General features: G+C 38.9%; 1 protein-coding gene across 2 annotated transcripts in view; it reads left to right on the plus strand.

Moving 5' to 3' along the window:
• The window catches only part of spata13 (spermatogenesis associated 13), a 36,878-nt gene that overhangs the window by 8,446 nt on the left and 16,285 nt on the right, over positions 1-12,147 (plus strand). Inside the window, exon 2 of one of the 2 annotated variants that reach the window (XM_038293709.1) lies at positions 6,598-8,115. In XM_038293709.1, the coding sequence (XP_038149637.1) occupies positions 6,598-8,115 (1,518 nt within the window). Of the gene's footprint in view, positions 1-6,597; positions 8,116-11,500; positions 11,832-12,147 lie in introns of those variants that run through there. The other variant, XM_038293710.1, reaches the window with a different exon arrangement.

The raw sequence follows: 12,147 nt of genomic DNA on the forward strand, positions 1-12,147 counted from the left end.
GGTAAAGTATTCAAACGGCACTGAATAACGAACAGGCATTTTTCTTTGTTTTTTAAGTGCTCCAGGAATAGACACACAGTCGATGTGTATGTTGAAAAGGAATTTTCTTTACTTATAAACAAGTTTTACTTGAACCTGCCATGAAATTTGGAGGTCATATTAGTATACTGTACAGTGAGGAGTAAATCATTTTACTGAAGGTACTAGTTTCAGATTTTGTATATTAAAAAAAAATTGGTTTGGGAAACATAATTTTCTTGTTTTAATCATTTTATTCTAGTCTTGGTATTGTAGTCTTTAAAATATCAGAATTTACATATAACTTTACGTTTTGGTCTATTTTTATTAAATTATTTTAAACATCAGATGTTATCATTCATTACTTAGTGATAAGTAGCCTTTTTACGTTTTATTCTTGAGTAAAAGTAAGATTAAATAGTATTAATTTCTGAGTCCAATGTTTGAGTCCTTTACCCACCTGTGGACACAATAACTACATTCTATTACATTTTTCTTAAGTTGTTAATTCCCTAACAGAGCAGCAGTTTAGGATAAAGTAAAACACTTTTGCCTTTTTTAAACATCATTAATCTTAGTTTATCCTGACGATAATTAAATTATTCTTATCATGACGAGAATTTATCAAGATAACTAAATAAATGATACGATAAATGAGTACTAGTGATAACTTGTGTCAATACCTCCAGTTATAGGGTAGATCAGTGAAATAGCTAGTACAATTGGATTCTTGATCATATATTAAATTACATATTTGGAAGACTGTAATATCTTAAGGTTCACACATTTAAGCTTGCAAAAAATATTTGATTCATTTTGATAATTTTCTCTGATCTGTTTTACCTCCATCTTGCATATATTTTAGCTATAATGTTTGAAAGGAAAGTGACTTGTGATGAAAATTTGAGTTAGTATAATTTATATTTGTACTCAGCTAAATATGTTATAGTCTTGGTCTGTCTGACACTAAAACCTATTATGTGATTCCCAGTTTTTATGTTGGGAACCCATCATCATGCATTAAACACCAAGCAGGGGTTTGGTGTTTTCCAGGAATTAAATCAAGCTAAATCAAATTGTGCTAACAGCAGATTATTGTCCCTACTTGTAAAGGAAATAATTGCCCTGATTATTAGTGGTTAAAAATAGAGATATAGTTGTTGTGTCAGTTTTTTGTGACATTAATCCATTGTTTAACTGGCTTGTCAACAATGTTCGCATACCTCAGCCAGGGAGTTTAGAAAGTTTGTGCCAGTTTTAGTTTGTGGGTTGATGAACAAGAACTGCTTCGGCCTTTCTTCAAATAGCCAAACAAAGCAGTGTCTGAGGAGCTGCTCACAACTATGATGGGACATATTTGACATGAATGTTTTGGAATAAAAGTTGGTCAGCAAACAAACAAGTGACTATTGGCTCATCAATAAATACGTATTCCTTAGAAATGCTTCTAAACATTTGAACAACCCACAGCACACAAGAAATAGGCAATTAGTTGATGTGATGCTGCATAAGACCACTGCGTGCTTTATGCAATTTTGAAGAACTACCATGACTGCTATAAGTCTTAGCTGATTATTTAAGTGACATTTGAATAAATGTCGAGTATTAAACTAAAACTAATAGGTTTGCTGTGATTTAATTAATTCAGCATTAATCAGTAAAAAAAAAGAACTATTTTGGTCACGATCACTGAGTCCGGGACCAGCCATTTTTGCCCAAATATAGTAACACCTCACACATCTTCCAGGAGTGACGTCACGGTGTGATAAGCCTAGCGCTTTTCTCCCCTCTTTACAAGCGAAGGCATTGGGAACTATTAGACACATCTGCCATCAACAACAGTTATTTGAGATTTCAAGAGGACCTCACCATTGAAATTCATAAGAGCTATAGTTAAACTGACAATTCCCACGTGAATGGCAGTTGGATGTTGCAATACATCGGGTAAAAGTGAAAAAGAAATTGAGTTATTTCAACTTTCCAATTCATGATCCTCCACGGATGGGTTGGAAGTTGGATTGCCAACTTGAAGAGGGAGGATTTGCCATCAAACTTCTGGCCAGAGAAAAAAACATGTAATATGTTGCCAACATTTCAAAGAAGAATGTTTTCAAGATTACTTTGATAATATTGCAGTGACAAACACCAGATACAGCATTGGGACTTGATCAACAGGCGATACCACACCGTGACGTCACAAACTAGTAGGTGGCAGTAGTGTTCTTTGACAAACATGGATGTCTCCAGTGAAGCAGTCAAATGAAAATTACTCTCAATTAAAAACACGTATCATTTATTGAACAGTGTGTAATCATTTCATATTTAAAGTACTTTCAGAAGTTTGAATTCTGGGTATGACCTGACTTTTCCTTTAAAGGGGTCATAAAATGATTATATAGGGTATTTGGTGCTGGTCCTTAAGGTCTCTGAATAGGATGTGTAACATTGGTCGGGCTGAAAATGTTCTATGAGCCCTAATGCAAGCCTGGTTATAAGCCCTAGAATTAAACAACAGGTTTCCTTCCCTTTATGATATGCTCATGAATATTTAGATAATTGGTTGGTTTACAACAAGTAAAGCTGCTGAGCAAAGACGCTTCATAGCAACAAGCACTCACTCACTAAAGCATCAAATTGTTGATATGGTAGAGTGACCAGACGTGCTATTCTTGGACATGTCCTAGATTTCATACCTTAAAAAAATGTCCAGGGGAAATTTCAAAATCGTCCAGGATTTTGGTTGACTACAGTACAGCAGAACCCAGCTGTGAGCTCCGGGGCTGATCCGGTGCAGGGAGCCAGTGGGGGGCAGAGCGACCCAACCTGACCCGGTGACGGTAGCCTGGAAATAGACGGCCCCCTGGTTCCCCCTGCCTCCCTTAATGCCCCCAGGCCCCCTCCTCTAACTGAGGACGGGCAGCTCATGGCTCTCTGCTTAGGCCCAGTCCAGTCAGCGGCCCAGCAGTAACACTTCATACCCACCCCCATCCCCACTCTCATTTTGCTGTGAAGCAAAGGTGATGACACTTATTTATATTTTTAGTCTTCATCTTATATACTCATCATTATTCGGCCATCTTGCATGTTTTCTTAATTACCTGCTACCTCGTGCAAAAGCATGACATTTGTATGATGCCTTTTTAAGTCCTATTTAGCATTCATACATGTTAGAATTGTAGTATAATGTGTGTTTGCACAAGGGTTTATTCCACCTGAAAATTTTATATAATAATAAATAATGATCAATGTATCTTATTGTGCAACATGATAGAGAAGCATAAAGGCATTAATAATAGTAACCTGACTTGGAAAAGTGCTTCCACAGCATGATGCTGCCACCGCTACATCTCACCATGGTGATGTATTTTTTTAGGATAACAGGCAGTGCTACTTTTTCTTCCTCTCTTTTTTTCATTTAACTCATCAGCATGTCATCTAGCTTTGCAGAAGCTTGGTAATGTTTATAGTGTAATTATTTGGAGCTCCATTAGCCGAAGTCAAGGCTGCTGCTATTCTTAATGGAGTCCATTAAAAGGAAATACAGTATAAAGTTACATAAAACCAAAATAATCATTAAAGTTCACAATAAAGAATGTGAAATTATATTCACTTCACAATATAAAAACTCAAAATTTGCACAAAAACATGATGTTCATGTATCTCACTACTCATAACAATTATCCATATCAGTTTAATCAGAAAGGAACACATTTACACCCTTAAGGAACAAATCAAATCACATGAATTGGCAACTATGTCTCGGTAGGTTTGATCATAATCAGGACTGTAGCCTGTATGCCTCTGCTGTAGGTTATACCCTGTTGAAATCTCTTTTTGGTATCTTTTAAAATATGATTGAAGAAAATGTAATCTGCTTCATATTTATGCACTTCTTTGTGTTCATATGTTATAAAATATTATAGATAAAATGCATCAAGCGTTAAGGTTGTAATGTGACCAAATGTGAAACCAAGTTTAAGGGTTGGTAATCTTTTTATTTGCTAGATTTCAAACCACACCTCTGATTTAAATCCAGCCTTAACCCAAACACCTGCCTTTGGTTCGGGGCGGGAAATGTTCTTTGTTTGCTCTTTTTATTTAACGTTTAACTCGCATTCATTGGATAAAACAAGTATTTGCTTTGATTAGTAGAAAATCACATTTTCTTCTTGCATCCAATATAATTAAATATCACATCATGGCTAATGCTTTTTAAATGTTTATTGATGCTACAAGTGCTATGTTTTGTGAATTAACCACTAGAAGGCAGTGTGTAGTGGTGGGGCTGTTAAAGTATAACTGTGTTTGTTAACTGGAATTGTTTGAATGGTTTGTAAAGTTATCCAACTTCAATAATTAATAGCTTAGCTCGAATAATTTCTGAGGAAAAAAGACGATTTTAACTTAAAAAATTAACTTCATTTTGTTTTTCGTGCTTTGCCAGCTGTTGAGATGATGATCCATAATGACATGAAGAGTGTCACTCATGGGAGGACCCCTCCCTCCCCTGTTCCCTAATTGTCTGTGAAATCTGGAGGAAAAACAGGGCAATTTCTTGCATTAATCACAATGGATTAGCAGTTTTCATTGCTTAGTCACGCTCACAAAGCTGCACTTCAAAGCCTTAGTAGCGTTAGCCTCTGCCCTGAATCAGACACAGCTGAAGTGTACCACCCCCTAGGCTGGGCCCCAGCTCTCCTGGGACATTGAAAGCAGCACCAAGGACAAATCCATGCTGGGCTCTGTGTAAAGTAGCTTTCTCTTCTGGACCAGGCCCACACTGTGGGACACTCCCTTCTCCATTTTTTATTTCCTTTCTCTTCATCTGGCAAATCTTTAAAAAATGATTTAGATGATGCTAGGTTTACTTTCTTTCAGTGATGTTTTCCCACTGCATGTGGTTATCTTTTGATTGTAACGGCTGTCAGCTTCTTCAGATTTAATGTCACTAACCGAACCAGCAGAGGGTTATTAAAATCCATCATGTCTCATGACTTATCAATAAACTGTACTTTATCTGAAGTGTAACACACCTTTACTCAGAGTATTCAGCCTTATCAAACTCAAATAAAGGAGAGGAGGAAGAACATTTAGGGCCTATATTTCTGAATTTGAAAGATAAACATAGAATCAAGAAAAAAAGCCTAAAAGCATAATAACTAAACAAACTTGACGAATTGAACTCAAATAACCAAAAAATTTATCAAGTCCCCTTTAATTCTCAGGAATTAAATCAAAGGCATTTTTTTGTTTGACCCAGGAAACATTTTTGAAAGAGAATTGAAGGCAGGAGGCAGTTATGGAGGCTGTTAGAATGAACAAAACAAACAGCAGAACTGGAGGACAGAAGTGAAAATAATCCACCTGGATCAGAGCAGTGAGTCCTGGGAACCGGAGGCCTCGCTTTTCATGGTTCAGACGGCTCAGTTCCTCTATGGCCAGAGAAATCCTTGCTTCGCTTCCCCAGCCGAACCATTTGTAGCCTCTACGAATGGTTCGGCTGGCCCAGTTGGACTGTCTTGGTTCTGTTCTTTACTTGTGATTCAGAACCATGTTCTCAGTGCATCCTTTAAGAAATTACCTGAAGGCTTTAACACATCTGGAGTACAAAAAAACTGTCAACTTGCTCAGATTTACTCAAATCTAAAAGACATGGGGAGAAGGTAACTATTAACAGGAGTATTTTGTTAAATTAATTCTATAAAGTCTTGAGTTTATTTTTTCAGTATTGGTATTAGGTCTGAAACAATCATGATTAATCCATCATTGAAATAATCGTCAACCAATCTAGCAATCGATTGATCGTTAACTGGACTATAGAGACTCTAAAACATGTGTTTTATTCGACTTGGAGGAATAATGATTTTAAAATTTTAAAAGAAAAAAAAACTCAGAAAAATTTTGCATTTAAGATATAAAAAAAAATTATAATTTCATCTTTCAATATGCTTATTCCAGAACCCCTCAAGTGGAAAGGTTTTAGTTTCACCTGGTTAATTTCGTAAAATATCTTTGGATAACCTTTGGATAATTATTAATCGAAAAAATAATTGCTTTGCAAAATAGTTAGTCGATGTATGCAAGATATGCGGCGTATACCAATTAGGGCTGCAACTAACGGACAACTAACAGCTGAATATTATCATTTCCATCACAGTATTGTCTAATATCATGGAGTCTTGGTTAACTCTGTTTGGCCCGACTTTTTTATTAAATAAAGGTTTTCTGCATCTTTCGCTGGGCTTTGAATCAGACCACCTAACAGGGCCCTAATCAAACAGTTTTAGGCACAGAGAGTATTGCATCAAATAGGCCATTTAAGGCAATGGAGTCTGAGTAGTTTATCTAAGACTTTAGAAAAATATTCCCTTTTCACCCAAAATACTGCCCGCTAAGATCTGCTTAGTACATTGAAAACCATTCAGCACTGAGCCTTACAATGATTTTGTATAAAGCTTGAAAATTGTCAAAATTTATGCTACACAGATGTCTCTTGTCTGCTTTTATTTTGAAAGAACTGGTACATTTTACTTATCTTATTTACTTATAAGTTAATGGTGTCCTTTGTTTTTCCTGCAGGCAGAACAGAAGGACAAGTTCTTGTCCCGAAGTGAAGAGCCTCTCCATCGCCTTCATCACTCAAAACCGGATCCCCTGATTCGAGTCAGGCCCCTCAGCGACCTATTTCCATCGCAGAGCCTTGCAGACAGGAGCTCAGGCCCCTGCCTGCTGTCCGGTTGTGGCTCCCAGGTACAGCCTGTGGGTGAAGCTCCATTCTCTGATGAGAGCAGAATAAATGGAATCAACTCCTCTGCCTGGACCAACCCAGGGAACAATCAAGCTGAAGGAAGGCCTTACAATTCAAGAATAATGAGGCTGTTTTCTAACTCGAGGAAGGGTGTCGTCCCTCCTCACAGCCCTGATGCAGAAAGCTCGAACAACGACGGGAACAGCAGCCCCCAGCCGTGGACCGGATTGGCAGGGCTCGGTGTTATGGACTCCTTTAAAAAACTGCGGTCATCTGTGCTGCAAGGAATTCAGAGTAAAGGGGCAGCGAGCAACATTGCCCCCCCACTTTTCATGGACATGCCTAATGGATCAGCCAGGAACAGCTCAGGGTCTGATCTAGCTGATGCAGCTAATCATATATCTAATCTACATTTACCAGACCAATTTTCAGCCACCAAGAAACAGCACGACTCAGATATTGAGGACTATGATGATGAGGAGGCTGACTGTGAGCTCCAACGCAATTCCCGATTTTCCAGGAGCATCAGGAGAGCATACGGCGCAGGAAGGATCACGTTACTTGACTTAGAAAATGGAAGAGGAGCAGGTAGAGAGAAAGCTGACACTACACACATGACACAAAAACCAAATCAAAAATCAAGGGTTGATGTCCAAACAGAGACCCAGAAGGAAAATATCAATGTGAAGGTTTTGAGCAGACTCAGCAAAAGTGCAGAGAACCTTAATTTATTTAAGCGACCTACGAGACGAAAAAGCCCATGTCCAGGACTTGCTTCACCTCAGGACGACCTTCAGGGCATCACGTTTCCAAACGGGACACCCAGCATCCAAAGGACCTCCAGCGTATCTTCGGTGGACCTCCGAGGCAGGAGGAGCCAAATGAAGAACAAGGGGCCAATGGTCAAGCTGATCGGCAGTATGACCGACCTAACCGGCCGGCGGAGTAAGAGTCTGTCCACGAGTCCCACCTCTCCGTCTCCCATGTCCCCCCTGAGCCGTCTCCACGATGACTACTCTCGACGTCTGCCTTGCCTGCAAGCCAGTGAGCGACAGCGCCGGCCCACAGCCGCCACCGCTCAGGTCACCTCCGCCAAAAGCACTCCTCTCATTCACACGGAGCCCGAACACCACGCAGAGCCGCAGCCCTGTCAGACTGTCATCGACCCACTTTCCTCAGAGCCCCGAGATTCACCAGAGCAGCTTCAAGCTGATATCTCTGCTCAGCATGAGCTGCCGCCTGCTTCAACAACAAGTAATTCTGAACAGATGGTCGAATGTGTTTCACCCCCACTCAGTCAGGGAGAAGCATCGCAACAACAACCTGACTTTGCCTCGCTGCCAAATGAGGTAAGGCTGCAAACTTATAAATTACCCTGTGTAATGAGTGGGATATGGAATAACCTTCCTCTCATGTCTCTTTCTGTCTATCTCTATCTCTCCCTGCCTCCAGAAAACCGATCTTTATGATAAGCGTTTGAGTTTTTCACTCTTACTGCGGTTAAAGGGAAAAAAACTAGACAAGATTACAGCAACATTATGTACTAATTTAAGGTTTTATCTTAACTAACAATGGTTATCTGATTCCTTATCTGTTTTTTCTAGGAAATAATCAAGGTTTCTTAAGGACTATACATAGTTCATGTCTACCAACTTTACAGTTTGATATAAAGTTGACATTTCCTAACAAAGAAAATAAAATATTATTTTGTTTAACTGGAGCCCCAGATGCTGCCTTGCAAGTGATTCATAGAGGTGGCTGAATTACTTTACCACTTTATCATAGGCATCAGAAATTTATGGTTTATGTGTAATTTTTGGGGGGGGTTCTACCAAATAAATATCATTGAAGGAAACATTTTCAGGGAATGGACAGCAATGTTTCTCTCTGTAACATGCTAATCTAAATCTAAAGTATTCTTAACAATCTTTATTTGTAAATGTAACATTTTTTTTTACATTGCTATAAAACATCTCCTTTGGACTAAATTAGTGTTCTTGAGAAGCAGTGGGTTGCCACTGCACTTTTAGCATCTCAGGACACAAGAAGCGCTATGGAGCTAGTTAAAAGAAAAAATTATCTGGGGGGGGGGGAGTTTGTTTAAAATAAAAAACTTCTTTTCCGTTTCAATTTTTTTTTTCTCTCATTCAAACTTGCAGATTTTTTTCTCTGGCTTCGAACTCATGGCTATGTTTTGGCATGGGGGGCCGGGCCTCAGATGACAGTAGCTACGTTTACATGCGCAAAATTTCCCCGATCCGATCCAAACCTTGGTTGATCGGAAATTCAAAATCTCCGTTTACATGGACACTAAATGAAATGATCCGATCATGACGTGTGTATACATGTACCAAGCGTTGGATCAGATTAAATCTTTTAAGCATGCGCAGAACTGTGTACTTCCGCTTTAGCAGTAGAAGAAGAAACCGGCTTTTTGTAAACAAACTAGTACTTGTCCGCAATTCCTCAACTTTAGCTACTCTTTGTGCCTGCCCCTCACTTCTTTTTCTTAAGTCGTGTTTGGTGATGTCGTTTTTTTCCATCATGGACCTTCGTCGCATCTTTGTAACAATACTTTTGTTTTTGGTGGTCATTTTAGTTAAGGGCTCACCAGTACCTTATGCTAACCCTCCTTCGCTTCAGTGGTAGAGAGCAGGATGGCATGTCCATCCGCACCTTACATTTATTGCCACCTCCTCCGCCAAGGACCAGGAGCCAGTGGATGAAGGTTCGGAGTAAAGACTGGTGGGAGCGTGTGGTGACGTCGCACACATGCGCAGTGAAGATTATTTTACTCTTAAGATCCGAATGGGTGTTTACATGGACGGCAATCAGAATGGCGATCGGCAAAAACCACCTCTCTCTTTTGGAATTAAATTTATTTCCGATCGGACCGAATCGGATTAGAATCTTCAGTCTGACATGTTTACATGAAATATTTTTGATCTGATCAGGCCTTCAATCCGATTATTTGTGTCCATGTAAACGTAGCTATTAATGTGTAATTTTAACAGCTCATCACAGCAGCTGAACAACGTATTCCCTGTTGCATTGATGGACTGTGGGAACTGGAAATGTCTTTAGAAAATCATCAACATTCTGTGTGTGGGGAAAAAATCGATTTGGCGATATATCCTGATTGATATCGATCTTTCAGGTATTAATATCGATTTTAAAATTTTTTAATTTTTTAACCTAAAACAATGAGGGGAAAATGAGCCACCTCTGCACCGCCACTCTAATAGATGGTGCTGTGGAGCCCTTTTGCTGTGCAGAGCCATATCTGTAGTTCAGGCAGTCATGACTCAAACCCCAAACATTATGGATGCCAAAATAGCTAAACAATCACTATCTTCTGATGAACATTTAAAGCACTTTATAGTGATATTGCAATATCATGATAATATTGTATTACAAGTATCGTTACACGTATCGTATCGCAACACCCATGCCAATACTCACCCCTATGTGTATGTGATTAGTTTTGAAAAATAATGTGTGTTCACCAATAAGAGCAGCTTACAATATGCAATGCAGATTTCAGAGGATGAAATATGAGCTGGAAAGATTTGCACAGTCTGGAACAATGTTTTATTTTTGAACTTTTTTTCAGGTTTAATTACTATTATTATTTTTATTTTTTTACTTTATAGACTTAATTTAGCTCAATAACCCAGTCCATTATTGTAAGTCCTCATTATTTCAGTTTGTTGCTGTGTATACATTTAAGCCCACGTTTTAGAATTTTAGTTTAGTGTTTCAGAAACTATTCCCAGAAGATTTAAGGGGTCCCTATGTCCTCCAGCAGTCTAAGACTATGGCAGCATATATACTCTCTTAGCAGATTTTATTTCACTCGGGTCTCTTGTTGTTTCTGTGAAAAATGACAATGTTTATTTTAAAACCTAAAACTCTCAGCTAAAATCCTATACTGCTTAGCTTCTGAAAAAAAAATCAAGAGGTTAACCATAATCTTCTAATGCTGCTTTACTACCTGCCCTTGTACCTAACTAGTGATAGTAGTAATGAAAATGAAACACATAGAACCTTATGATACAGATATTTTTTTTAACTTATTGTCATCTTGTAAGTTTCAGCTAAAAAAGGTACTTTTGCTAAAAGCTAAAAGAATGTTTTCATTGAATCTGAATCAGTTTAAAGCTTTGATGTTAGATGTTTATAGACTTTTTTGTTTTGCAAAAAATCATTTAAAGTCATCATACATGTATGAAAACATGTTTGTTTCTAAGAACAAGAAATCCCTTAAAGCTGCTTCTGCATGGTATTTTGATCATTTAAAGCCCCTCTCATTCGGAGGGCTATTGTGACCTTTTTTTAAGTGAGGAAATAAAGTGAACTTTGATATATTCCCGCGATGATGTAATACTTATGAGTTCAACCGCACGTACACTTAAAAAGGAAAAGGAGTTGTAAGCTGTCCAAAGTCCCCATGCGTGTCAGATAAATGACAGCAAAGGTGAAACATCGACTGGCCCTCCTGTTCCTGTCAGATCTGTTTGATTCCCGGCGTCCCCTGCAGCAGAGTCACATGCTGAGGTTGCACCCGTCGTGCCGCCGGCGCTCTGAGGGCGCTGGGGGAGTTAATGATTAGACTTTGTTTATGATTAGGAGACTTGCGCAAAAGAACAACAAAAAACAAAAACGGTGTGCGGCTCTGGTTTAGTGGGTTCTGGTTTTGAGGCTTTGACTGAGCACAGCATTAGTCCCCCCCCCCCCTCCCCTTTCTGTTAGCCGTTGCTCCAGATCAAAGTACAGCAACATGAACGCCAGGCCTTTGACAGGTAACAGCTCCCCCCAAGTAAGCAGTAAGCAGGCCATAGATGCAGGACTTTAGCAGAATAATGCTCTGAGATTGGGATTTTGCTTTTAACCATGGATTTGAAAAGTACATCCGTGTTCTTTAGACATCAAGGGGCTTCTGAAAGGAATTTAGGGATTTGGCCTTGAGGACCACCGGCTATCCAGTTTTACAATGGTGTTAGTACTATGTGTACCATTCCAGTGTTTATGCAGGGGTCCGGACCCAGACCAAGGAAAGCCAGAGGTGAGTTTTATTTTCTCTAGATGGCTGTAAGCATCGCCTAATTTTCCTCCATTACCTAAATCTGGCACAGTGAATGCTCAAGGAATGCATTTGTATTAATTTTATTGTGAAGCAGAATTGTGATGCTTACAATTATCATGTAAACAGTAAATATTTTACTTTAAAAATGTACAAATGGGAAGCTCATTGAAAGAAATCCTTGTTCTGTGTTGAGATCCAGCAAAGTTATCTGTGACTTTGCGTCGCCTCGGCAACCTGATGTTTTTCTTATGAACTGATCTTGGTGAGGTGTAATGATTGCTCTAAATCACCAATT

Source organism: Cyprinodon tularosa, unplaced genomic scaffold (assembly GCF_016077235.1).
Source record: "Cyprinodon tularosa strain WSP-4 unplaced genomic scaffold, ASM1607723v1 ctg33, whole genome shotgun sequence".
Taxonomy (NCBI): Eukaryota; Metazoa; Chordata; class Actinopteri; order Cyprinodontiformes; family Cyprinodontidae; genus Cyprinodon; species Cyprinodon tularosa.